At 35.1% G+C, this 25,231-nt stretch overlaps 2 protein-coding genes across 12 annotated transcripts in view; one reads left to right on the top strand and one right to left on the bottom strand.

Moving 5' to 3' along the window:
* The window catches only part of ZCRB1 (zinc finger CCHC-type and RNA binding motif containing 1), a 35,248-nt gene extending 26,936 nt beyond the window's left edge, over nt 1-8,312 (bottom strand). Inside the window, exon 1 of the mRNA XM_052001468.1 lies at nt 8,149-8,312. The gene's annotated coding sequence lies outside the window, so the exon portion shown is untranslated. The remainder of the gene's footprint in view (nt 1-8,148) is intronic.
* Nucleotides 8,313-8,404: 92 nt separating this feature from the next.
* Nucleotides 8,405-25,231, top strand: part of PPHLN1 (periphilin 1) — a 190,818-nt gene continuing 173,991 nt past the window's right edge. For 4 of the 11 annotated variants that reach the window (XR_007947684.1, XM_051961726.1, XM_051961723.1 and 1 more), the window contains exons 1-3: nt 8,405-8,531; nt 23,788-23,815; nt 24,897-24,988. Coding sequence is in view for 10 of the 11 variants with exons in the window: in XM_051961726.1 (XP_051817686.1) it covers nt 23,815; nt 24,897-24,988 (93 nt within the window). In the remaining variant the exon portion in view is untranslated. Of the gene's footprint in view, nt 8,532-20,195; nt 21,025-23,787; nt 23,816-24,896; nt 24,989-25,231 lie in introns of those variants that run through there. The other 7 variants (XM_051961725.1, XM_051961720.1, XM_051961727.1 and 4 more) reach the window with 5 other exon arrangements.

Below are 25,231 nucleotides of genomic sequence, written 5' to 3'. Positions count from 1 at the left end.
TAGCTGCTAATAAGTCTTGTATAATTCTAATTGTGCCTCCAGCACATTTGAATTATTTTTTTCTTGTTTCTTGAAAATTTTTTTCTTTGATCTGAGGGTTTCAAAATTTGGCAATAATATTCCTGTATGTTTTCCACAAAGGATCTCTTTGAGGTGCTGATCAGTGGATTTTTAAAAATTTCTACCTTCCCCTCAGATCTATTACTTCAGGATATTTTTCTTGGATTATTTCCTGAATTATTGTGTCATTATTGTTATTTCTTTTTGGTCACAACTTTCTGACGGTCCAATTGTTCTTATATTTTCACTTCTTGATCTGTTCTCCAGATCTGTCACTTTTCTTAAAAAATGTTTCACATTCTGTTCTATTTTCTCATTCTTTATAGTCTGTTTTGTTATTTCTTGGTTTCTCATAGCTTCCCCTTGCTCAATTCTAATTTTCATCTTCGAGACTCTATACCTCCTTTTCAAGTTGATTAACTTTCCCCCCATAATCTTGTTTTTCTTGGATGGGTTTTATTTTATTTTTTCCTATATCGCTCAATTAATTTTTAAATTCTTTTTTTGAGTTCTTCTATAAATTCTCTGTGGGTGGGGAGCTATTTCATGTTATTCTTTGGGATAAAAGCTTTTTTTTTTTAACTAAAGTATCGAAGATGAATACTGGTCTTTTCTGTCCCCCTAATATGTTTCAGTGGTGGGATTCTTTCTTTGTGGATTTTCTTTCTTTCTTTTTTTAAAATAAGAGATATTAATATAAGCATCTCTAATCATGGGGTAGGGGAATGGTACCTCAAACTTCCCTTCAGCTCTCTACTCTGACCAGGAATCCCAAACCAAGAGTTCAACCCTCCTGCAAGTGCCCTTGTCCCTGCTGCTTCCTTCTTGCCTAGGGCCACATCTTAGCAACACAGATGGACTTGGCATTCCCAATCAGCCATGGTTTAGTCTGTCTTCCTGGAAAGTCTGGGAGATGAAAATCTCTGTGGTTTCTGCTGTCCAAAACAACCACACATAGCTAGCCCGAGGGATCCCCACTTAGTGTGTTTGTGGAGCTAGCCCAGAGGTGTTTGCATTTCAGATAGATGAGTCTTTCTTCAGATCTTCCCAGATTGTATCAGGAGGAATCCTGTTCTTCCCCAAGTCTTTTTGGTTTTTCAGAATCCATGTAACCCTAAGGTAGAGGAAATCTGGAGAGCTTGAAATTTACCCATCTAATCCATCATCTTCTGAGAAGCCTCCCTCCATGTAGACATTTTAAACTCAATGTCAATAATGGAACTCATTATCTTTTCTCCCAAAGTCACCCCTCTTTCTAATTTCCTCATCACTTTTGGGGATATCATTACCTTTCCCCTGTCCCACACGCTCAAAATCTAGGTAGTTTTCCTCAATGCCTCATTCTTTAACTTCCCAATATCTAAGTTGCTGTCAAATCCTGTCAGTTCTATCCTTGTGACATAGCTTATATATGCCCCCTTCTCTGATACTGCTTCCATCTTATACAAGCGTTCATCACTTTATGTCTAGACTATTGCAATATTCTCTGGTTGATGGACTTGTCTCTAAATACAGACTAGATTTAGCTCTTACATCATAGTTAGCCAATGTCTACTATAGAGGACCAACATGGATATATGATTTATATGACTATGCATACATAAGCTTTATCAAATTGCTTACTGTTTTAAAGAGGGGGGAGGAGAGGGAGAAAATTTGGAACTTAAAATTTTATAAAAAATGAATGTTTAAATTGTCTTTACATGTAATTATTAGGAAAAAATAAAATACTATCTACTGGGGGAAAAAAAATCAAACAAACTTTGTTTTGCTTTGTTTCCTTTTACCTCCTCCTGTTTCCTTCCCATTTCACTGTTGAGTAAAATATTATCTCTGTATCCAATTGCGTGTATGTGTATTCTTTCTTCTTCTGAGCAGTTTAGATGAAAGTGAGGTTAAAGAGTCAGCTGCTTGAACTCATCTCCCTCCTTGTTATACAGTTGTTTACTTGTATACCTTCATTATGGGAGATAATCTCCTCTATTCTTCCTTCCCCTCCTTCAAGCTGCTATATATTTCTCTTTCCCTTTTTTCTAATTTTTTGAATTTTTTAAAATCAAAGCATAAGTTATTATTATTGCTCTTCATTTCAAAACAATGTACATCCAATTAAATTCCATTCTTTTCTCAATATCATAAAGACATAATGGAACTACTCTCAGGTCTTGTCTAATTAGATTCTTTCTATGGACCTGATGATGAAAAGGATTAGAGAGGATACATGTATTATCTTCCTGTATTTTGATGTAAGCAGTTTATCCTTAATCCTTCATTCATATTTACCTTTTTATGTTTCTCTTCATGCCTATGTTTATACTTCAAAGTTTCTCTGGGGTTTTCATGGGAAATACTTGGAAGCCCTCCATTTCATTAAAGGTCCATTTTCTGCCCTGCTCTTCCTAACATCAGTCAATAAGCATTTATTAAGTACCTATCATATATCATGGCACTGTGCTAATATAATTTGTTTTCCTAAGTTATTCTTGACTGTAAACACACATCTTTTGCCTCCTGCAATATCATAGTCTAAGTTCCCAGTTTCATTATAGTGGAGTCTCCTGAATTGTATGATCCTGATTGTGGTTCCTTGCAGTATTTTTTTTTTTTTTCCTTTGACTAGGAAGCTCCGGATTTTAGCCATGATGTTCCTAGGAGTTTTTATTTTGGTTTTTCTTTCAGGTGACAGGTGGGTTGTTTCTAGGTCTAAGAGATTTAGGCAGGTTTTTTTTTCCTGCTTTTGGTCACAGCATTCACACAGTCCAATAATAATTTTTTCCTCAATCTATTTTCCAAGTTAATTATCTTACCAATGAGATACCTTATACTTCCCTCCCTCCCCAACATTTTGACTTTCTAAAAATATTTCTTGTTGTCTTTTGAGGCTTTGGCTTCTATTTGGTGTATTTTAATTTTTAGGGAGTTTGTTATTCGAGCGCAGCTGTGTACTTGTGCAAAGCTATTAAGTCCTTTTCTAATTCTTTCTTTCATAACTCATTTCTTTTCTAGTCTTTTCTTCAAATTCTTTCATTCCATTTGTAAAAAACTTTTGAATTCTTTCAACTTTTTCCTTCTTATCTTTCAAAATACCAGTTGAGTCTGTATTCAAGCTGTATTTTTCTGTGAAGCAATAACTTGTAGATGTTTTGGAACTACTCTCTTCTCCTCCATTTGTGTCTTGTGCATCACAGTAACTCATTATAGAAGGTTCCTTTTTTTGTTATTGTTGTTTGCCCATTCTTTCAGTCTACTTTCTGAATATGGACTTGCAAGGTCAGGAACTTGGGCATATCTGGAGAGAAGGTCTGGATTGGTTCTGTTACTCTTTCTTGAGGATGAAAGAAATAATTATTAATAATCAGTTATTTGGGGAGATCCAGAGTTTTTTCCCTTCTTCTAAAATCCTGATTATACAAAGTTCAGTCTCTTGAAGGACATGGCTGATTGTGACATTATAGTTTAAGATCCTACCCTTGTGGAACAGGCACTGATGGGTGGGCTGGGTAGGCATACATTCTTTGAATAGATTGCCCAAGGCTAGGGATGGTCTGGATTTAGAGATAAGTCTCTCTGTCTAACGGTGGTATGAGGTCACTCTTAGTCCCTCATTAAATACTTACTCTTCTTCTTTTTTTTTTTTTTTAATTTTATTTTATTTAATAATAACTTTGTATTGACAGAATCCATGCCAGGATAATTTTTACACGACATTATCCCTTGCAATCACTTATGTTTCGTTTTTTCCCCTCCCTCCCTCCTCCCCACCCCCAAGATGGCAAGCAGTCCTATAAAATACTTACTCTTCAAAGGGTATATAAACTGTAAAACTATTTCCATAATAGTTTTTGGTCAAAGAGACCAACAAATCCTTTTATTAATAATGTGCTGGCCTTATTAGTAAAATGATTAAATTATCCAGAAACTATCTCTTGATTACAGGAATACTGAGTATTATGCTATTTCAGGATCTTGGGGATATGCTGGGAACTTGTAGAGTTCACACCAGAAAGACAGCAATCACACTACTTTTTGTCACTTGGCTTTGCATATGACCAAGACTTTTACAGCATTTCCCAGATATTAATCAGTCAATTGGAAAGCTCTGGGTCAACAGAGCAGAGGCAGAATTATAGGCTCTCTGCTTTTCACCTGAGACTCAGGATTATTTCTGGCTCTTCAATTTTCTTTTTCCTCCACTAACTACCCTATCTAGGAAAGCATCCCTACCTAGGAAAGCCACTGCTGCGTGCAACCTATTTTCCAATAGGAAAATGGTCAAAGCTTAAGAGAAATGAGCAAGCTGTTAGCAAAGGAAGAAATTCAGGCTATTAACAGGCATATGAAAACAATTCTCCAAGATCATTAATAACTAGAGAAATGTAAATCAACTCTGAGGTTCCACTTAACCATCATAACTTTGGCAAATATAACAAAATAATTGCTGGAGTGGCTATATAAAGATAGCATACTCATATACTTGGTAGAACTGAAAAATGATACAGATGGTCTGTGAAACAGTTTGAAACTCATACCTAAAAAAAGCCACTAAACTTTGACCTAATGATATTGATGTAATAGCCAATGAAAGGTTTATTCCCCAAGAGATTAAAGAAAGAGGATATGTAAAGATATTTATAATGATTAATTTTGTTGTAGCAAAGGATTGGAAATTCAGGGAGTGCTCATCAATAGTGAATTTGATGAACAAATTATGGTATATAAATATAAAGAAATATTAGAGTGATTCAAGAAATAATCAAAGAGATGGTTTCAGAAAAACCTGGGAATAATAGTATGAACTGATTTAATTTATGCAATAACATTGTAAAGAAAATCAACTAAGAAAGTCATAAGAACTGTTTTTTCCTTTAGTTTGTTTATGATAAATCATAATTTCACAGGCCTTGTGATGAAACACATTAAGTAACTTCTGAGAATGAGGATGAATTCAAGATACATGTTTTCAGACATCACTGTGGGAATTTGTTTCTATTTTTAATATAATTTTATATGTAATAGAGATAAAGACTTTTCCAATGAGATAGGATGTAACATTTTGATCCATTATTCTCACTATTTTTTGAAATAGTGCTAGAAATGCTAGCTAGATGGCACAGTGAAGAGTAGGAAGACTCATCTTCCTGTGTCAAATCTGCCCTCTGAGTCTACTAGCTGTGTGACTTTGAGCAAGTCACCTAATCCTGTATGTAACTCAGTTTCCTCATCTGTAAAATGAAATGGAGAAGGAAATGGCAAACCAATCCAATACTGTTGTCAAGAAAATCCCAAATGGAGTCACAAGGAGTTGGATGTGATTGAAACTGACTGAAAAAGCCAAAAATTCTAGTTATAGTAAGACAAAGATTTTCCTTTACTTTGGTGAGAATAAACAGTTATGTTCCTAGAATGGAGGAAAACTGTAAGTCTGGAACCTAGAAGTAGTCCAGAAAAGGAGAGCAGGGGAAGCTCTTGAAACTAGGTAAAACTGGATAGAACTAGTTATGCAGTGTTAAAAAAAATATATATAAGTAGGACAAAAGTTATAGCTTAGCTAGAGTATCTATGCTTAATTGCTTCATAAATATTAACTTTTCCTCCCCAGGAGAAGCTAAGGCTCATTTTAATGGTCATACAATATATGCATTAAAGAGACATGTTGTAGGAAGAATGGGAAAGAATGTTAACCTCATCACCTCATTCACTGAGGAGATGAGGGAGGGCCTTTGTGACTGGGAAAAAGGTGAATGCTCTTGCTCTTGCTTCTGCAAAGTGTGTGAGCTCATTTTGAGTTTCACACCAGATTCCTTCAGGAATTTATTAAAAGTTCAAAGTACTCTACCTTTATTTGGAATTCAGAATTTTGTTTACAAATTTTTTTCTCAGTATCGGGGAGAGGATAGAAAGGAGAATGAAAAAATGAACATAGAAAAGAGGATCTTTGAAGAATTTAAAAAAAAATTCATAGAAGAAGACAAAAGCAAGACAATTGGGAAACACAAGCATGCACACAAATTCCAAGAATATGTTGACTTTTTTATATACAATAAGGAGAAGTAGTACCTGTTGTAAATTTGAGTTTCTATATATGCCTATTTTGTTTTGCATTATATATGGAATGCTCATCTGATTTAATAATTGTTAAAATTAAAAAAAAAAAACCCAATTATCTCTCCTTATCTCTTATTCACATATTGTACATTTCAGTAAAATCTAGATTATTCTCTACCTTTTAATTTTTTCCCCCTACTATTGCCTCTATGCCTTCATTCATGCAATTCTACTATGCTTGGAACAGACTTTTAATATTTATCTGTTGTATTTCCTCTCTTCCTTTAATGGCCAATTCAGATGTTATATGTACTATGTCTTCTTTAATAACCTACCTGTAGGTGAAAGTGAATTTTCCTTCCTTAATTTTCTTACATCTGATTCTTCTTTCTTCTAATGGAATATAAACTCATGGGGAGGGATTTGTCATTGCTGATTTTTTTATCCTCAATGTATTTAATAAATGGCTGGTAAATTGACTAATTAAACAGATCAGGGATGTTTAATCTGGAGAAAAAACTTAGGAGGAGCAGAACATGAGAGCTGTAGCAAGTAACTACAAACCAGCCACATGGAAATGAAATGAAATTTAGAAGCAACCAGTGGTAATTAAAGAGAGGAAGAGTTTGGCTTGTATAAGGAAATTTGAGGGTAGTTAGGTAATCCAGGAAATAGAATGCCAGGTCTGAAGTCAAGAAGACTCATCTTCCTGAGTTCAAAGCTGGTCTCAGATACTAACTAGCTGTAAGACTGAGCAATTCACTTAATCCTTCTTACCTCAGTTTCCTCATCTGTAATTCTGGCAGGAAGTAGGAGAAGAATAATTTCTTTCTTTCTTTCTTTCTTTTTTTTTTTTTAACTACCTTTTCCAGTTATAAGCTGGTTTACCTTGGTAAGACTTAATTCTAACTTAATTGTGACCATCCAACACATTGGAAATTCTGCCTCTCTTTTATGCTTGCTGGCTGGGGATAAGTTACTGAAGAGATCTACATCCTAGTTCTAAGTTCAATGTATCTTTTAGCTCTTTGTAGTTGAAATACTCAAACACTAAGATTCCCTAAAAAGTACAGAGTATTCAACTACACCTGAAAGAACCTTATCTTTATATCTCATTGTCTATATCTTTGCCCCTTCATATTAGGAGTCAGGCACAAAGATCTGAGTTCAAGTCTTGCCTCTGAAACATACTGGCTATGTGTCTCTGAGCAAGCCACTTAATCTTTTATTGTCTTAGATAACTTGCTAAAACTCTAAATTATAATAAGTGCCTACTTTCCTCACAGCAAAGCTTATCAAGAATATCTCCTCACTCTTTCAGGTGTGAATCCAGAATTATTCTTTCTTTTGATATAAAACATATTTTGAGCCTGACCAAGTCATTTAACCTCTGTTTATGTCAGTTTCCTCATCTTTGTAGAAAGGGGATAGTAACAGCAACAACTTCCCACGGTTGCTGTGAGAATCAAATGAAATTATTGTGATTTTCACTGAGATCACCTTAGCACAGTAACAGTACATTTATGAACTCTACATAAATGTTAATTATTATTATCATTAAAACTTGCATGTTTTATATATATATATATATATATATATATATATATATATATATATATATATTCTCTCTATATAGAGTTGCATTATCCTTGTTAGTAAATTACACAGGAAAGTGTCCCATGGCCCCAGTGCAATGACACTGCAATTAAATTCATAATTTTAATTAAAAAAATAGAGATAGTGGGATATTTTGCATAGGTATATTATTGTTCCAGGAACCCATGTTTGTTCCATTGGCTGCAGCCTAGAAAAGCGAAGTGATAAACATGCTTGCATTTTATTTTATTTTATTTTTCGAATCTAGGTTCAAAGCTCCAAGTAACTATTAGGAGCAACTTTTAAAGTTTTTCAACTGGATCGTCTGGGTCCAAGACTTAGCAAGGATTTAAAATCCTGACGAAAGGAGGTGAGAGTAAATGCACCAGAATGGCAGACGGGGAGTATGATACACAGTAATCTTAATTGAAGCGAAGCAGGATTTACCTTTCGTTCACAGCACAAGGCGCCACGAAGTCCTTGGCGATTTCCACACTCCTGGAGATCCAAACGACTTTCACCGCCTCCGCTCCAAAAAACAGTCCCAACAGCAGCCAGCCAGGTGTCTTAAAGACAAATAGCCAACAGCAACTCCTTTCTCTTTCTTTTTGAGGTCTCGTCGCTCTCCGGATGACGTTAAGCGCCGAAACTCGCTTTCTGGCCGAGGGCGCGTGACGTGATTGCTGGCGCGCCGGATGTGATGCTCTAGGGGAGCGTGGTATACCTCTCTACGGTTTCCTGTGAGTTCGCGGGCGACTGAGGTTCTCTGCTTTTGGAGGAAGTGGCAGTGTGCGTGGGGCTGGTTTCCCCAGATAACATCCCGGGTAGTGGTGAGTCTTTTTGTTAGCTGGTTGCGGGATAGTCGATTAGACCTGTATACAGAGAATAACCCTTTCTGTTCCTAAGCCATGAGTACCCCCGGGGAGCCAGGAGGAAGGGAGGCTGGTGTGGGGCCCTCCAGCTTTGGTCCAGCTCTGCGGGGGCATTTCTTCCCCTCTTCTTCTGAATTTCCTCTCTCCCCATTCCCCGTCCACAACAAAACAAAACTAGCGCGAACCACCTAACAAAGAACTCGAAGGGAGAATGAGGTGACACGAAATCAATCACGTTACGTTAGAATCGGGTTCCACAGTTCTCATTTTACAAAGGGGGGAGGAAATAGGCATTTGGATCGCGCCAATTATATACCATGTACTTCTACAAATATGATCTCGTTTAATCCTCCCAACAGCCTGTGAGGAGAGTGCTGTCATTACCCCATCTTGAAAGATTAGCAGGGGTTAAGTGATTTAGCCAGGGTGACACAGCTAGTAAGTGTGATGCCGAATTCGATCTCAGCTCTGCCAGAAGGGGAGTTTAGGAGAAGGATTAGCACTAATTAAAACGGATTTTAAGTAACGGAGTACAAACATTTTTATTACTCTTTTTGAGGTAGCAAACAAAAGGATTCTTAAAAGGGGAAATAAATGGGGGAGGGGAGGAGCGGAACAGATGTTGAGGTCTAAATGTGATTCAGTATTGGTGAGGCTTTAAGAAATGATGAATGGGGCAGTTTTTGAGCCCAGGGGACTATTAATTGAGCCACTTAGTTGCCACATTTTACAGAGGGTAAAATTGAGGCCCAGATAAGACCAGATAAGATTTTTGCCCTTTGTTAGCAGTTGATTCTTTTGGGATGGTGATATCCCTGGGATAATACTGATGCCAGAAGATGATATTTTGCTTTAGTGAATAGCTCGAGGATTATTTAAAGCACTGTATACTTTCCCAAATGGATAACAAGGTGGCAAAATAGAGCACAGGGTCCCATCTTTGGGACAGGTGATATAGTTCTCAAGAGTGTCGGGCCTAGACTTAGGAGGATCTGAATTCAAATGTGACTTCAGACATTTACTAACTTTATGAACCTGGGCAAGTCACTTAGCCTTGTTTGCTTCAGTTGCTTCATCAATAAAATGAGCAAGAAGAGGAAATAGCAAACCATTCCAGTATCTTTGCTAAGAAAACTACATATTAGAATGTAAGCAGTTTATCCTGATAAAAGGTGTTTACTTGGAGCTGTTTAACATATATCAGATTGCTTGCTGCCTAGAGGAAAAGGAAGAGGGGTAAGGGGAGAAAAATTTGGAATTCAAGGTTTTTCTAAGGCAAATATTGAAAACTATTTTTGAGTGTATTTGGAAAAATCAAATATTATTAGTAATAATAATTTTTTAAAAAAGTATTTACCTTTTTCTATTTCTTTTAACTCCTGTATTTGAACTTTAAAGTATCTATGCAAATTTGGTTTTTTCATCAGGAATTCTTTTTGGAGTTAAGTGCCTTGCCCAAGGTTATACGGCTAGGAAGTGTTTAGTCTCTGACACTAGATTTGAACTCAGGTCTTCCTGACTCCAGTGCCACTGCATTACCCATTGTGCAGTCTAACTTCCCCTTTATCAGGAATTCTTGAGAAGTTTTCTGTTTTGTTCAAAATCCAATTTTCTTTCATATGTAATTATACTTAATTTTTTTTAAAAGCTTTTTATTTTCAAACCATATGCAAAGATAGTTTTCAACATTCATCCTTGCAAAATGTATTCCAAATTTTTCTCCTTCCCTCCCCCCCACAGCAAGTAATCCAATAAATGTTAAACATATGTAATTCTTCTATACAATTTCCACATTTATCATGCAGCACAAGAAAAATCAGATCAAAAAGGGAAAAAAATGAGAAAGAAAACAAAATACAAGTAAATAATAAAAAACCTGAAAATCATATGTTATGATCCAAATTCAGTCCCCATTGTCATCTCTCTGGATCCAGATGGCTCTCTCCATCACAAGTTTATTGGAATTGGCCTGAATCACCTCATGTTATACTCAGTTTTGTTAGGTAAGTTATTATTGGATTTGTTGGTACTTGTGGCATGCCAAGCTCTTTGCTGTTTTATATTAGGACTGCTAAGTTGTTTGTGAGCCTGATTGTGGCTCACTCCTTGAATTCTTTCTGACTGCTTGCAGGATTTTTTTCTTTTCATTTGTAAGCTCTGGATATCTCTAGTACTAATCCTAGGAGTTTTCATTTTTAGGTTTCTTTCGAAATCTAAAAGGTATATTCTTTACATTTCTGCTTTGTTTTCTGTTTCTAAGAGATCTGGAGTGTTTTCTTGAAATATTTGATCGTGGCATTGACATAGTTTAATTATTAAAGTTTCTTTTCAATCTGTTGTCTAGCTCAGTTTTTGCTGTAAGATATTTTATATACTTCTATTTTTTTCAGTCTTTTAATTTTGTTTTAATACTTCTTGATATATTATGGAAATATTAGTTTATTTTTGATCCATTCTAATTTTCAGGGAGTTTGTTGTATGTACAAGATTTTTTATGTTTTTTGCAAGGCTGTTATTTCCCTAATTCTTTCTTCCACAACTCATTTTCTTCCCTAATTTTTTGCACAAGTGCTCTCATTTTGTAAAAAAAACATTTTTTAACTCTTTTAAACTCTTTTATTTCTTGCTCAATCTGTTTTTCTCTGAAACCTTCTTTGTGGATGTTTTGGACTCACTCTCCTCCATTTGTGTCTTGAGCATCCCTTCTACCATAATAATGCATTTTCTGGGATTCCTTTTTTGTGTGCTCATTCTTCTAGCTTACTTCCTGACATCAGATATGATATCAAGGCTGGGCTCTATGCACTTCAGAAAGGAAGATCTCCTGGGCTAGTCTTATTGCTGCTTTCTTGGAGCATACTGAGTTCTCTCAGAGTTTATCTGTTCCAGGGCAAGTCTGATTGCCGCCTTTTTGTTCTGAACTCTGTAAGTTCATAACTTGGATTTGGATTTAAATAAGAGTAGACTGATGGTAGATTTCAGCATTGTCTGCCTGCCCTAGTTATTCTTAGTTGCTAATAAATCTCTTCCTTTCTACATGCAGGACACCACTTGTAAGTACTGGTCTCCTCAATCAATTTTTTTTTTAAACCTTTTTATTTACAAGATATATGCATAGGTAAATTTTCAACATTGATAGTTGCAAATCCTTTTGTTCCAACTTTTTCCTTCCTTCTCCCCACCTCTTCCCCCTGATTGCAGGTTGACCAATACATGTTAAATATGTTAAAGTATCCATGTCTAAACAGTTAATTTGCTGTATAAAAAGAGTCAGACTTTGAAATAGTGTATCATTAGCCTGTGAAGGAAATCAAAAATGCAGGTGGACAAAAATAGAGGAATTGGGAATTCTATGTAGTGGTTCATAGTCATCTCCCAGAATTCTTTCTCTGGGTGTAGCTAGTTCAGTTCATTACTGCTGTATTTGTACTGATTTGGTTCATCTTCATTGTTGAAAAGAGCCACGTCCATCAGAATTGATCATCATATAGTATTGTTGTTGAAATATATAATGATCTTCTGGTCCTGCTCATTTCACTCAGCCTGCAGTTCATGTAAGTCTCTCCAGGCCTTTCTGAAATCATCCTGCTGGTCATTTCTTACAGAACAATAATATTCCATAATATTCATATACCACAATTTATTTAGCCATTCTCCAATTAATGGGCATCTATTCAGTTTCCAGTTTCTGGCCACTACAAAGAAGGCTGCCACATATACATATACACATGCACATACAAGTCCCTTTCTCTTCTTTAAAATCTCTTTGGGATATATGCCCAGTAGTAACACTGCTGGGTCAAAGGGTATGCACAATTTGATGGCTTTTTGAGCATAGTTCAAATTGCTCTCCAGAATGGCTGGATGTATTCACAATTCCACCAATAATGTATCAGTGTCCCAGTTTTCCCACATCCCCTCCAGCATTCAGCATTATCTTTCCCTGTCATTCTAGCCAATCTGACAGGTGTGTAATGGTATCTCAGAGTTGTCTTAATTTGCATTTCTCTGATTAATGATGACTTGGAGCATCTTTTCATATGGCTAGAAATAGTTTCAATTTCTTCATCTGAGAATTGTCTGTTCATATCCTTTGACCATTTATCAATTGGAGAATAGCTTGATTTCTTATAAATTAGAGTCAATTCTCTATATATTTTGGAGATGAGGCTTTTATCAGAACCTTTGACTGTAAAAAATGTTTTCCCAGTTTATTGCTTCCCTTCTAATCTTGTCTGCATAAGTTTTGTTTGTACAAAAACTTTTCAATTTGATATAATTAAATTTTTGTGATCAATAATGATCTTTAATTCTTCTTTGGTCATAAATTCCTTTCTCCTCCACAGGTCTGAGAGGTAAACTATCCTATGCTCTTCCAATTTATTTATAATCTCATTCTTTATGCCTAGGTCATGAACCCATTTTGACCTTATCTTGATGTATGGTGTTAAGTGTGGGTCAATGCCTAGTTTCTGCCATGCTAATTTCCAATTTTCCCAGCAATTTTTGTCAAACAGTGAGTTCTTATTCCAAAAGCTGGGGTCTTTAGGTTTCTCAAACACTAGATTATTAAAGTTATTGGCTGTTTTGTCCTTTGAACCTAACCTATTCCACTGATCAACTAGTCTATTTCTTAACCAATACCAAATGGTTTTGGTAACCGCTGCTTTATAATATAATTTTAGATCTGGTACAGCTAGGCCACCTTCATTTGATTTTTTTTTTCATTAATCCTCTTGAAATTCTTGACCTTTTGTTTTTCCATATGAACTTTGTTGTTATTTTTTCTAGTTCATTAAAATAGTTTTTGGGGCATCTTATTGGTATAGCGCTAAATAGATTAGTTTAGATAGTATTGTCCTCTTTATTTTATTTGCTCGCCCAATCCAAGAGCATTTAATATTTTTCCAATTGGTTAGATCTGACTTTATTTGTGTGGAAAGAGTTTTGTAGTTTTGCTCATAAAGTTTCTTATTTTCCCTTGGCAGATATATTTCTAAATATTTTATATAATCAGTAGTTATCTTTAAATGGAATTTCTTTTTGTAACTCTTAACTGTTGGGTTTTGTTAGTGATGTATAAGAACGCTGATGACTTATGTGGGTTTATTTTGTATCCTGCAACTTTGCTAAAGGTGTGGATTGTTTCTAGTAAAAAGTAGAATCTCTGGGGTTCTCTAAGTATATCATCATATCATCAGCAAAGAGTGATAATTTGGTTTCCTCATTGCCTATTCTTATTCCTTTAACCTCTTTCTCAACTCTTATTGCCAAAGCTAGCATTTCTAATACAATATTAAATAGCAACGGTGATAGTGGGCAACCTTGTTTCACTCCTGATCTTATTGGGAATGGTTGCAGTTTGTCCCCATTACATATGATGCTTACTGCTGGTTTTAAATAGATGCTATTGATTATTTTAAGGAAAAGTCCATTTATTCCTATACTCTCAAGAGTTTTTAATAGGAATGGATGTTGAATTTTATCAAATGCTTTTTCTGCATTTATTGAGTTGATCTTATGGGTTTTGTTAATTTGGTTATTAATATCGTCAATTATACTAATAGTTTTCCTAATATTGAACCAGCCCTGCATTCCTGGTATAAATCCAACTTGATCATAGTGTATTATCCTGGGAATGATTTTCTGTAGTCTTTTTGCTAATATCTTGTTTAAGATTTTAGCATCAGTATTCATTACGGAGATTGGTCTATAATTTTCTTTCTCTGTTTTCAACCTACCTGGTTTAGGTATCAGTATTATGTCTGTATCATAAAAGGAATTTAGTATGACTCCTTCATTCCCTATTATCTGAAAAGAAAGGATTTACTATTTCTGCCTTCCTGCATTTAATTTTGAAGTTTTTATGTCCTAATATATGGTCAATTTTTTTGTAGGTTCCATGAACTGCTGAGAAAAAAGTATACTCCTTTCTGTTACCATTCAGTTTTCTCCAAAGATCTATCATATCTAATTTTTCTACTATTCTATTTATCTCTTTAGTTTCTTTCTTATTTGTTTTGTGGTTTGATTTATCTAATTCTGAGAATGCAAGATTGAGATCTCCCACTATTATAGTTTTGCTATCTAGTTCTTCTTGTAACTCTCTTAACTTCTTTGTTAGGAGGTTAGATGCTGTACCACTTGATGCATATATATTTAATATTGATATTGCTCCATTGTCTATAGTACTCTTTAGCAAGATATAGTTTTCCTTCCTTATGTCTTTTAATTAGATCAATTTTTGCTTTTGCTTGATTTGAGGTAAGGATGGCTACCCCTGCTTTTTTGACTTCACCTAAAGCATAATAGATTCTGCTCCAGCCTTTTACCTTTACTCTGTATGTATTTCCCTGCTTTAAATGTGTTTCCTGTAAAAAACATATTGTAGGATTCTGACTTTTGGTCCAGTCTGCTACCCGCCTCCGCTTTATGGGAGAGTCCATCCCATTCACATTTATGGTTAAAATTACTAATTCTGTATTTCCTGCTATCATAATATCCCCAGATTATGCTTTTTTTTTCTTGCCTCTCCCCCTCCCCCTTACCCCATTCCTTAGTATTAAACTTATGGGCCCCACTTGTGTCATGCAGCTCTCCTTCTTTAGGATCCCTCCCTCTACCCTTTGAATCCCTTCCCCTTTCTTGTACCCTTTCCTTATTACTCTTTTTCCTTTTCCCTTGTACTCTCCCACTTTTTAATGAGGTGAGAGAAGATTCTTTGTAAAACAAATATGTCACTTATTTTCTCTTTGAGCCAACTCTGATGAAAGTTAGATTCACACAATGTTTCTCCCCCTCTCTAAGTTCCCTCAGATATGATAGGTTTCCTTTGCCTCATTGTGGGCTGTAGTTTCCCTCTTTTTAATCTCGCCTTTTCCCTTTTTCTGACACTATCCCTTTTCCATTTCTACTTCCCTTTTTTATGTTATATCAGTAAAATCAAATTATACATGTGGTTTTTATGTATATCTACAACAGAAATATAGTTCTCAAGAGTTCCTTTTACTTTTTTCTGCTTCTCTTGAGTCCTATGGTTGGAGATCAAATTTTTTGTTTAGATCTTTTTCCTTAGAAACAAATGGAATTCCTCTGTTTCATTAAGTATCCATCTTCTGCCATAGAAGAAAATGCTCAGCTTAGCTGGATAGTTTATTCTTGGCTGCATTCTAAGTTCTTTTGCCTTTTGGAATATCAGATTCCAGGCCCTTTGATCCTTTAATATTGAAACGGCCAGATCTTGAGTGACCCTTATTGTGGCATCTCAGTATTTGAATTGTTTTTTCCTGGCTGCTTGTAATATTTTTTCTTTAGTCTGATAGTTCTGAAATTTGGCCACAATATTCCTTGAAGTTTTTATTTTAAGGTCTTTTTCAGAAGATTAGATGAATTGTTTCAACGCCTATTTTACCTTTTAGTTCTATTACTTCTGGGCAGTTCTCTTTGATGATTTCCTGTAAAATAGTATTTAGGTTCTTTTTTTCATCATAATTTTTGGGAAGTCCAATGATTCTCAAGTTATCTCTCTTAGATCTATTTTCCAGGTCTGTTGTTTTTCCAAATAAATATTTGACATTTTTTCCTAATCTTTTTTTTTTTTTTTTTTGGTTTTGCTTGACTGATTCTTGATGTGTCAATGAATCAGTCATTTCTATTTGTTCAGTTCTGATTTTTAGTGAGTTATGTTCTTCATTATCTTTTTTTACTTCTTTTTGTATATGTCCAATTGAGTTTTTAAATGAGTTGTTTTGCTCTATGGAATTTTTTTCCATTTCACTAATTTTTTTTTTTTTTTTTAGTGAGTTATTTTCTTTTTCAAATTCACAAATCCTACTTTCTTGGGAATTCTTTACCTTTTTCAATTCATAAATTCTGTTTCCCTGCACTTTTTGGGAGTTTTTTTTTTACCTTTTCCAAGTCACATTTCAGGAAGTTGTTGCTCTCTTGCATAGCTTCTCTTTCCTTTCCCCATTTTTCTTCTAGTTTTCTTTTAAGGTTTTTAATAGTCTCTTCTAGGAGAGCCTTTTGTGTTGGGGACCAGCAGTTGTCTGGAGACAGTCTGCTATTATTCTCCTCGGGGTTGAACACCTACTCTCTTTCTGTATAGAAGCTATCGATTGTCCTTTTGATTTTATTTACTCCTTTTCTTAAAGCTTGTACGGTCTGCCTTCAGGGCCAGGAGGTTACCAGCTTCCTCTGCAGAGCAAGGATAGGTGTATGGACAGGTAGCTGTCCTGCCAACTGGCTACAAAGAGCAGGGAGGTATGGGAGTGCTCTGGGAAAGAGTTCCCCCCTGGAAGTGACTCAGTCCTGCACTGCAGAGCTGCAGAAGTGCCCTGCAAAGAACCCTGCTGTGCGAGATAAAGACTGCACTGGGGTAGAAGCTGAGCAGTAAAAGTGTCACTACCCCAGGCCAAAACCCTTAGTGGGGCTGTGGATATTCGCAACTGACCAGTGAATAGTCCCGCAGGGACTGGAAGTATCCCTGCCCAGGGAAGCACTGTCACCCTGCGAAAGTTCTACTGCCCTGGGCCGAGCCCCCCACTGTGCAGATTAGAGGCTGCCCCGGGCTGTGCTCCCCTGCTGTGCAGATTTGTAACTTCCCCCATAAAAGCCCCATAATGCAGAATGTGGCTGCAGGGCTGTGTTACGGTCTGCGCTGAGCCACTTCTTGTTTTGGGTGGTTATAGCCAGATCTTGTTAGGTTCTGGCATTTTTTAGAGAGGACCCTCTGTCTTTGGCTTTAATTTCTCTGCCAGTTTACTGCTTTATAATTAAGGCAGAGCAGTTAGCCTATGGGACAGTCATCTCTAGACACAGAGGTCGCCCCCACCCATGGTCTGCTCTGGTGCTAGTCTCTCTCTGCCTGCGCTGGTCTGTTCCTGCCCCTCAGGATAAATCTTTCCTGGTGATCTTCCAGATTATCTTCGGCTGGTAAGTTGTGCTTCTAAACTTCGTGGATTTTACCAGTCAAGCGCTGTTTTTGAGGCTGAATTTACTAATTGGTTGTGAGGGCATGAGAGGAGTTTAGAAAGTCAGGTGTGCCTTCTCTGCCATCTTGACTCTGACTCCTCAATCTATTCTTAATCTGACCCCTGAAACTGGATGATAGGCAATTGAGATCCAGGTGGCACTTGTACTTTTGTATTGATATATAAATACTTCCTGAAATAGCATACTCTGCCTATGGCATGATCCTATTCAGGCCTGTGTCCTCAGACCTCTATCTCCCTATGTAAGCTGGGCTGGAAAAAAAGATTTATTGTGAGTTTTTCTTTGATTTTCCTATTAGGATTCAACATTTTCTACATCTTTTTTGTAGGAACTTTTCAAAGGAGGATCTCAAACGTCCTTAATATCAGCAAAAATCTGCCTTTTCACTCTTTTACCTCAAATATCCCTCCCTAATTTGAGAACTACGAAGAACAAACTCCATTACCAACATGTTTAGGAAACCAAAACAATTGTCACATTGGCCATATCAAACACACACACACACACACACACACACACACACACACACACACACACACATCTTTCATTCTTTACTCTGAGTCTTTCTTATCAATAGGTAGAAACATTTCATCATTAGTCCCTGGAATAATGGTTGGTCGTTGTGCTTGATTTGAGCTCCTAATTCCTTCAGTGTTGTTTGTCTTTATCATATTGATGTCATTGTAGAAATTATTTCTCCTGGTTCTATTTACTTCATTTTATTTCAACAATATAAGTAGTCTATGTTTTTTCATAATATCCTATAGTACAATAGTACTCTTTCACATTTCTATGTGATTGAAATAATTGGAATAATTTATCCACTCTCCAAATTCTTAATCTTTTTTTTTTATTAAAGTTTTTAATTTTCAAAACATATGCATGGATAATTTTCAATATTTCCACTTGCAAAACTTTGTGTTCCAAATTTTTTCTTCCTTTCCCCTAATCCCCTCCCCTAGACAGCAAATATTCCAATATATGTTAAACATGTGCAATTTTTTATATATGTTTCCATATTTATCATATTGCACAAGAAAAATCAGATCATAAAGGAAAAAATGAGAACGAAAACAAAATACAAACAGATAACAAAAAGAATGAGAATGTTATTTTGTGATCCCCCCTCAGTTCCCACAGTCCTTTTTGAATGCAGATGACTCTCTTCATCAGAAGATCATTAGAACTAGCCTGAATAACATTGCTGTTGAAAAGAGCCACATCCATCAGAATTGATCATTGTATAATCTTGCTCTTGCCATATACAGTGATTTCCTGCAAAATTCCTAATCTTTACTACTTTAGAAAGAGCTTTTTTGTTTCTTCCTTAGTTCTTAGTTTCCTCCTTCCAATTTCCCCTCTCCCTCTCCTTTTTTCTTTTTATTTCCCTATTGAATGAAATATGTTTCTATACTTGTGTAAGAGTGTGTGCAGGTGTGTATATTCTTTCTTTTAAAACTAGTTCAGATGAGAGTGAGATTCAATTGTCACCTGTTCCAGTTATGCCCTTCTCCTTGTAGTTATCTACCTGATTATATGAAATGATTTTCTGCACCTTCCCCCATTCTTGCTCCCCATGTGTTTCTCTTTACCTTTCTATCTTTTTTCATATCATTAAAATATAAAAGAGTCATTCCAGATGTAGTCTAATTGAAGTCCCTTTGTGATCCTTGATGATGTTAGGGCCCAGAGGGGAGACACACACACATACACACACACACACACATACACCCCATCTGGGTATCACATTAGATAGAGCTCTTAGGCCTGTAATCAGGAAAATTCGAGTCTATATTCCATCCCAGGGACCTATTAGCTATGTGTCTCTGATTCCTTAACTGTAGAATGGGGATAATAACAGCACTTGTCTCTCAGAATTATTGTGAAGATAAAATGAGATATTTCTAAGTCATTTAGCACTTTATCTTGCACATGATAGGTTCTGTCTAAATGTTTATTCTCTTTCCTTCTCTTTTCCTCTTTTTTTAGTTCTTTATCATTATTCATTCATGTTTTGCCTTTTTAATATTTCTATTTATTCCTGTATTTGACATGAGCACAAATTTTATGTAATAAGGAAGGAATCAGTAAAACAGGAGAGATTTGAGATAAGAGAAAGATATTAGAAACAGTTTGCTGGAAAAGTTGGGTAAAAATGGAATCAAGGGTGAGTTTCTAGAAATGTTTGCTATGACAAGGAGAAGGGCAGTCTCTTAATCCCAGACTGGAGTGAAAAAAGACATCATGGAGGAAGATCTCTGAATGATGTGAGATGTGGAGAAGTAGCAAAAGGAAAAACCTCAGTAAATGGTTTCAAATTTTTCAGTAATATTCTTTAGTGCTCTGGGAAGCTTGAGTAGAAATGAAATTTCAAAAGGACACTGATTTTGATGGAATAACAAATCAGGGATGAATAGAATGTTTGCCTTGTTTCAATAAATAATATATATGTTTAATTTAATCAAATTGCTTCTGTTTTGGGGGGAAGGAGTAGGGGAGGGAGAGAGGGAGAAAAATTTGGAACACAAGGTTTTGCAAATGTAAATGTTGAAAACTGTTTTTGCATGTATTTGAAAAACAAAATTCAAATAAATCAAATTTATTATTAAATTAACAACAAAGAAGGCATAGTCTCTTATAATGTGTTTTATATAGAGAGAGATGAGTACATTGTAATTTATAAGTAATCATACATATTCTGACAGTGAGCCAAGGGATAGAATGTTTTGTTCATAGTTCCCAGCAAGGATTCCAGTGTCATTGGATCAAAGACTGGTGGGTAATAAGGTATAAGAAGATTGGAAAGTGGGGCAGGGTTGGGAAAGAAAGAAGAGTTAGTTTTATAAAGGATTTTGAACACCAACAGAGATTCTTGTATTTGATTCTAGACAAGATGTGCCACTAGAGTTTATTGAATAATGAGGAAGGGGGGTGATTTCCACTAAGAAAGAGGGATGGAAGGGGAATGATGGAGCCAAGATGGTGAAGTAAAGCCAGGAAGCTGTTTGAGCTTTCCTAGTTTTCCCTTGAAAATCACATGAAACTAAGCCTCCAAACAGAATCTAGAGTGATGTAGCCTGCAAAGAAATGGTTATGAAACAATTTTTTCAGCTACTCTCAATGCTTTGACAAGACAACAAACACAAGAGACTCATGTGCTCAAAGCCAAAGCTTACAGCTGCACAAGAAACTTGTTTTTGTGCCTCATGAGCAGAGCTTAACTTTTAAAAATCACAAAGTAGGGGACCAGAAACAAAAAAGAATGTTGGCCATAGAAAGTTACTATGGTAACAGGAAAGACCTAAACACCAACTCAGAAGAGAACAAAGTACCCTTACGAAATGTTGAAGGGGAATATGAATTGGGCTCGAGGACAAAGAACCTTCTTGGAAGAGTTCATAAAGGATTTTTAAAATCAAATAAGAGAGGTGGAAGAAAAATTGGGGAAAGGAATGAGGTATGTAGCTTAGAAAAGGAAAACAATTCCTTAAAAAAATGCAGTTGATCAAATGAAAAAAAAGTCCACTGGAAAAACACTTTTAAAAGTAGAATTAATTAGATGGAAAAGGAGTTAGAAAAGCTAACTGAAGAAAATCACATTAAAAGCTAGCACTAGGCTAATGGAATCTAATAAATATGAAACATCAAGAATCAAATAAACTACAAAGAATAAAAAATAAAAGCAAATGTAAAGGACCTCATTGGAAAAACAACTGACCTGGAAAATAGATCCAGGAGAGACAGTTTAGACATTATTTACTACCTGAAAGCCATAACCAGAAAAAGAGTTTGGACAGCATTCTTTAAGAAAATCATCAAAGAAAATTGCCAAGATATACTAGAACAAGAGAGTAAAATAGTCATTGAAAGAATCCATCGATCATCTCCGGAAAGAGATCTAACAAAGAAAAGTCTTAAGAAATATTGTAAAACTCCACAATTATAAGGTCAAGGAAAAAATGCTATAGGCTTTCAGAAAAAAAAATTCCAGCGTCAAGGAGCCACAGTCAGGATTACCCAAGATTTGGCAGCTTCTATAGTAAAGGATTGGAGGGCAGAGGATCTTGGATTATAACCAAGAATCAACTACCCAATTTGACTCAGCATCATTTTTTAAGGGGAGGAGATGAATCTTCAGTGAAATAGGGGACTTTCAGTGATTTCTATTTAAAAGACCAGAACTAAACAGAAAATTTGATCCAAAATACAAGACACAAGAAAAGCATAAAAAGGTAAACAGGAAAGAAAAAACAAAACATTATTTAAAGATTAAACTATTTATATCCTTATCTGGGAAGATGATTCTCGTGACTGTTAAGACCTGTGTCTTTCATTAGGAGAATACATAGAGGGGATAGGTATAAGTTGACTCTGATATTAAAGAAAAAGACATTAAAGAGTGGGAAAAGGGAGAAGACCTGAAAGTGCTCTCTCTAGAGTAACCAAGGATCTCTTAGTTGCTAAATCCAGTGACTTCCAACCAGTTCTCATTATTCTTGATTTCTCTGCAGCCTTTGACACAGAGCTACCAGATGGCACTTGTTCTTGCTTCCAGGGCTAATTCAGGGGTCTTCTCATTTCTCTTTTGGAACTTGGGATTTATGCCCTGGTATGCCGTCTCATCACTGTGGCTTAGAAGAGTCCAGTGTGCTGCATTCATGGAATCACAAAGAGTTGGATATGATCAAATGACTGAACAATGACAAAAATACATGGGTTAGACTAGATAACCACTTTGCCAACTTTTAAATTTTGAGTTTCTATGATTTGTTGATATGATTGTAATCATGGTGTAAATTTTTCTTTTATTTGCTTATTTCATCATACAAATCTTTCCTATATTTCTAAATTATTATTGTTCATTACATGATATTATGCTATATTCATTTGCCATAATGTTTTCAGCCATTTTTTCTTGATGTAAAACTTAGTTTTTTTTGCTATATCTATAAATGTTTTGTTGGGTCTTTGGTTCTTTGTTTCTTTTGTTGAATTCTTTGGGAGTATTTATGGTATTTCTGAGCAAGACAGTTCAATCATTTTTCTTGAATAATTCCAAATTGAAACCTAGAATGGTCAATCCACTTCATAGCTCTATCTTGATATACCAGTATGTTTACTCTTTTAAAAAAAAGTAATAAAAATTTAATTTTAATTAGTATTAATATTTAAAAATAGTATTTTATTTTTCCAAATACATGTTAAGATAGTTTTCAATATTCACCTTTACAAAATCTTGTGTTCCAAACTTTTCTCCCTTCTTCCCCTCTCCCCAAGACTACAAGCAATCTGATATAATTTAAACATTTTTCTAAATATATTTCCACATTCATCACTGTGCTTACTCTTGCCACAGCTCTTCTAACACTGATTTTTCTTTATTTTTATCATCTTTGCCATATATGGTAAAAGCTTTTTTTTTTTTTTTTTTTTTGTTTAACCATTGAGTTGTTTTCACATTTCCCATTTTCCTTACTATTAGTTACTGGAACATATTTTTATGTAGCCATTTTTAGTTTGTTAAACATCTCTGATTGGCTTCTCTACCATATTCCTGCAGTGAGTATCTTCTCCACTCTCCCCTTTGTTTCCTTTTGTCTCCTCTCCAAATAGATCATTAGTTCTTTGAGGGGCAGACGGTTTTTCTTTTTTAATATTTGTATCCCTTGTGCTAACTGCACTGCCTTACATGTAGTAGGTGCTTAATACATGTTTATTGACTATTATCTGTCGAAAGGAAATTTATAATACTTTGTAAAGCCATGGTATGAAATAATTTGTCTATTAAGAACAATCCTATATTTAAAATATAAAGGTGATGGAAATGCAAAGTTAATTGGTTAATTTTGTAATATTGCCATGGGATCATTTTTTGTCTTGAATATGTTTGGTGATTAGTGATTGTAAATATCAAGCAAGACTTATTTGAAGCTTTATATTTAAGATGCCATTTACTTTTGATAAAAAGAAAAATATTTAGTATAGTTGAAATTTTTTAAAGTGTCCCTAAATTCTGTAACTTTTATTAATTTCATTAAATTTATTTTTCATTCATTATAATTGGCCTTCTAGGGTCTGAATCTTGTCTTAAATTTTTAATGCTGTGGAGTTTAAGGCAATGTGTTTTTTGTGGCTTATGGCTTTTATTAATTACGTTAATTGTTTAATTCTTTGTATATAAGCAATTGTTTAAATCTGTACTTTTTTCTCTCCTCCATAGGAGTTTGTTGATTCCTGAAAAGATACAAGTAAGTGCTCTAAATTTGGAGGGGAGGGTGACAAATTAGCAAAGTTCATTTTTAACATTAGTATTTTTAGTCAAATAAAATTAGTATTTTGTCCAAGACTTTAGGATTATTTTAAGTTTTATTGATATTTACTTTAAAAAGTTATACGCATAAATGTTTTCATACTCTTCCCGCTTCTTAAAAATTTATAAACAGTTATTTTGGGATGGAGATGGCAAGCTATTTGACTAATCTTTGTTTTAAAGAAATTTACTTTCCTGTCCAAGGACTACTTTTTTTCCTTTGCATTTTCTAGAAGATTCCTACTACAAAGTAGGAAGAAAAATCATTTCTGTTCTTATTTTTCATTCTTGCAATTTGGTTCAACAAATAAAAAAATTTTTTTTTGATCAAATATATACTATCCTTTCAACATCTCATACCCCTAAAACAGTATCTCTTGGAAAGCAAACATACATATTTATATATACATACATTAATATATAATTCTGATCATAGACTTCACTTCAGTTTTGTTTATGCTAAACAAATTTTTTTTTTTGGGGGAAACATAGCCCCTGTTCCATCCAATATAGTATAAACTTATACCCTGTGTAAGACTGTACTGGCTATGGTTTGGGGAAATGAGGAAGTAAAATAAATGGGTAACGAGGAAATGACTTCTTTCAGTTTACAATTTAGCAAAGGAAAGAAGGCAAATATACAAATAATCATAATATAAAATAAAATGTGATTGTGCATTGATTTGTGAAGGGCTTAAAGTTTTATAGGCAGTGGTAGCAATATATCTGGACCTTTAAAGTTGGGGAAGACTCAAGCAGTCAGATGGGTGTATGATGCATATTTCATTGGTAAGCACATTTACAAAAGTGGGATAGGGTTATGCAGAACTATGGTTAAATAGTCGAATTTGCTTGAATCATCAAGTGTGTAAAGGGATTGTAGTATAAAAATTGGAAAGGTAGGTTAGAGTTATAGTGTAGAGAACTTTGACCGATAGGTTAAGGAGATTCTTAAGTAGTTTATTCTAATAAGTATACAGTTATGATTTAGTGCTTCTTTTTTGTTCTTTATTCTTTAGTGGCATATAGAAGAGATGATATATGGTCTGAAGGACGCTATGATTATGAAAGACTTCCAAGAGAACGTTTACCCCCTCGAAATCATCCTGAGGTTAGTTGCTTATAAATATAACAATAAAAAATAACTTTTGGAATTTTTAATAGGATATCATTGAAATTATTTCTTTATCTCTGTTTCATCTTGCCTTTTGTTTTCCCCCTGAGGACCATTGGGTTTAAGTGACTTGCCCAGGGTCCCCCATCTAGTAAAAGTATTAAGTGTCAGAGGCTGGATTTGAACTCAGGTCCTCCAGACTGCAGGGCCAGTGCTCTGTCTACTGTGCCATCTAGCTGC

Source organism: Antechinus flavipes, chromosome 5 (genome assembly GCF_016432865.1).
Source record: "Antechinus flavipes isolate AdamAnt ecotype Samford, QLD, Australia chromosome 5, AdamAnt_v2, whole genome shotgun sequence".
Classification (NCBI taxonomy): domain Eukaryota; kingdom Metazoa; phylum Chordata; class Mammalia; order Dasyuromorphia; family Dasyuridae; genus Antechinus; species Antechinus flavipes.
Note: the sequence above shows the minus strand (reverse complement) of the source record. Positions and strands in the feature narration are given on the sequence as shown.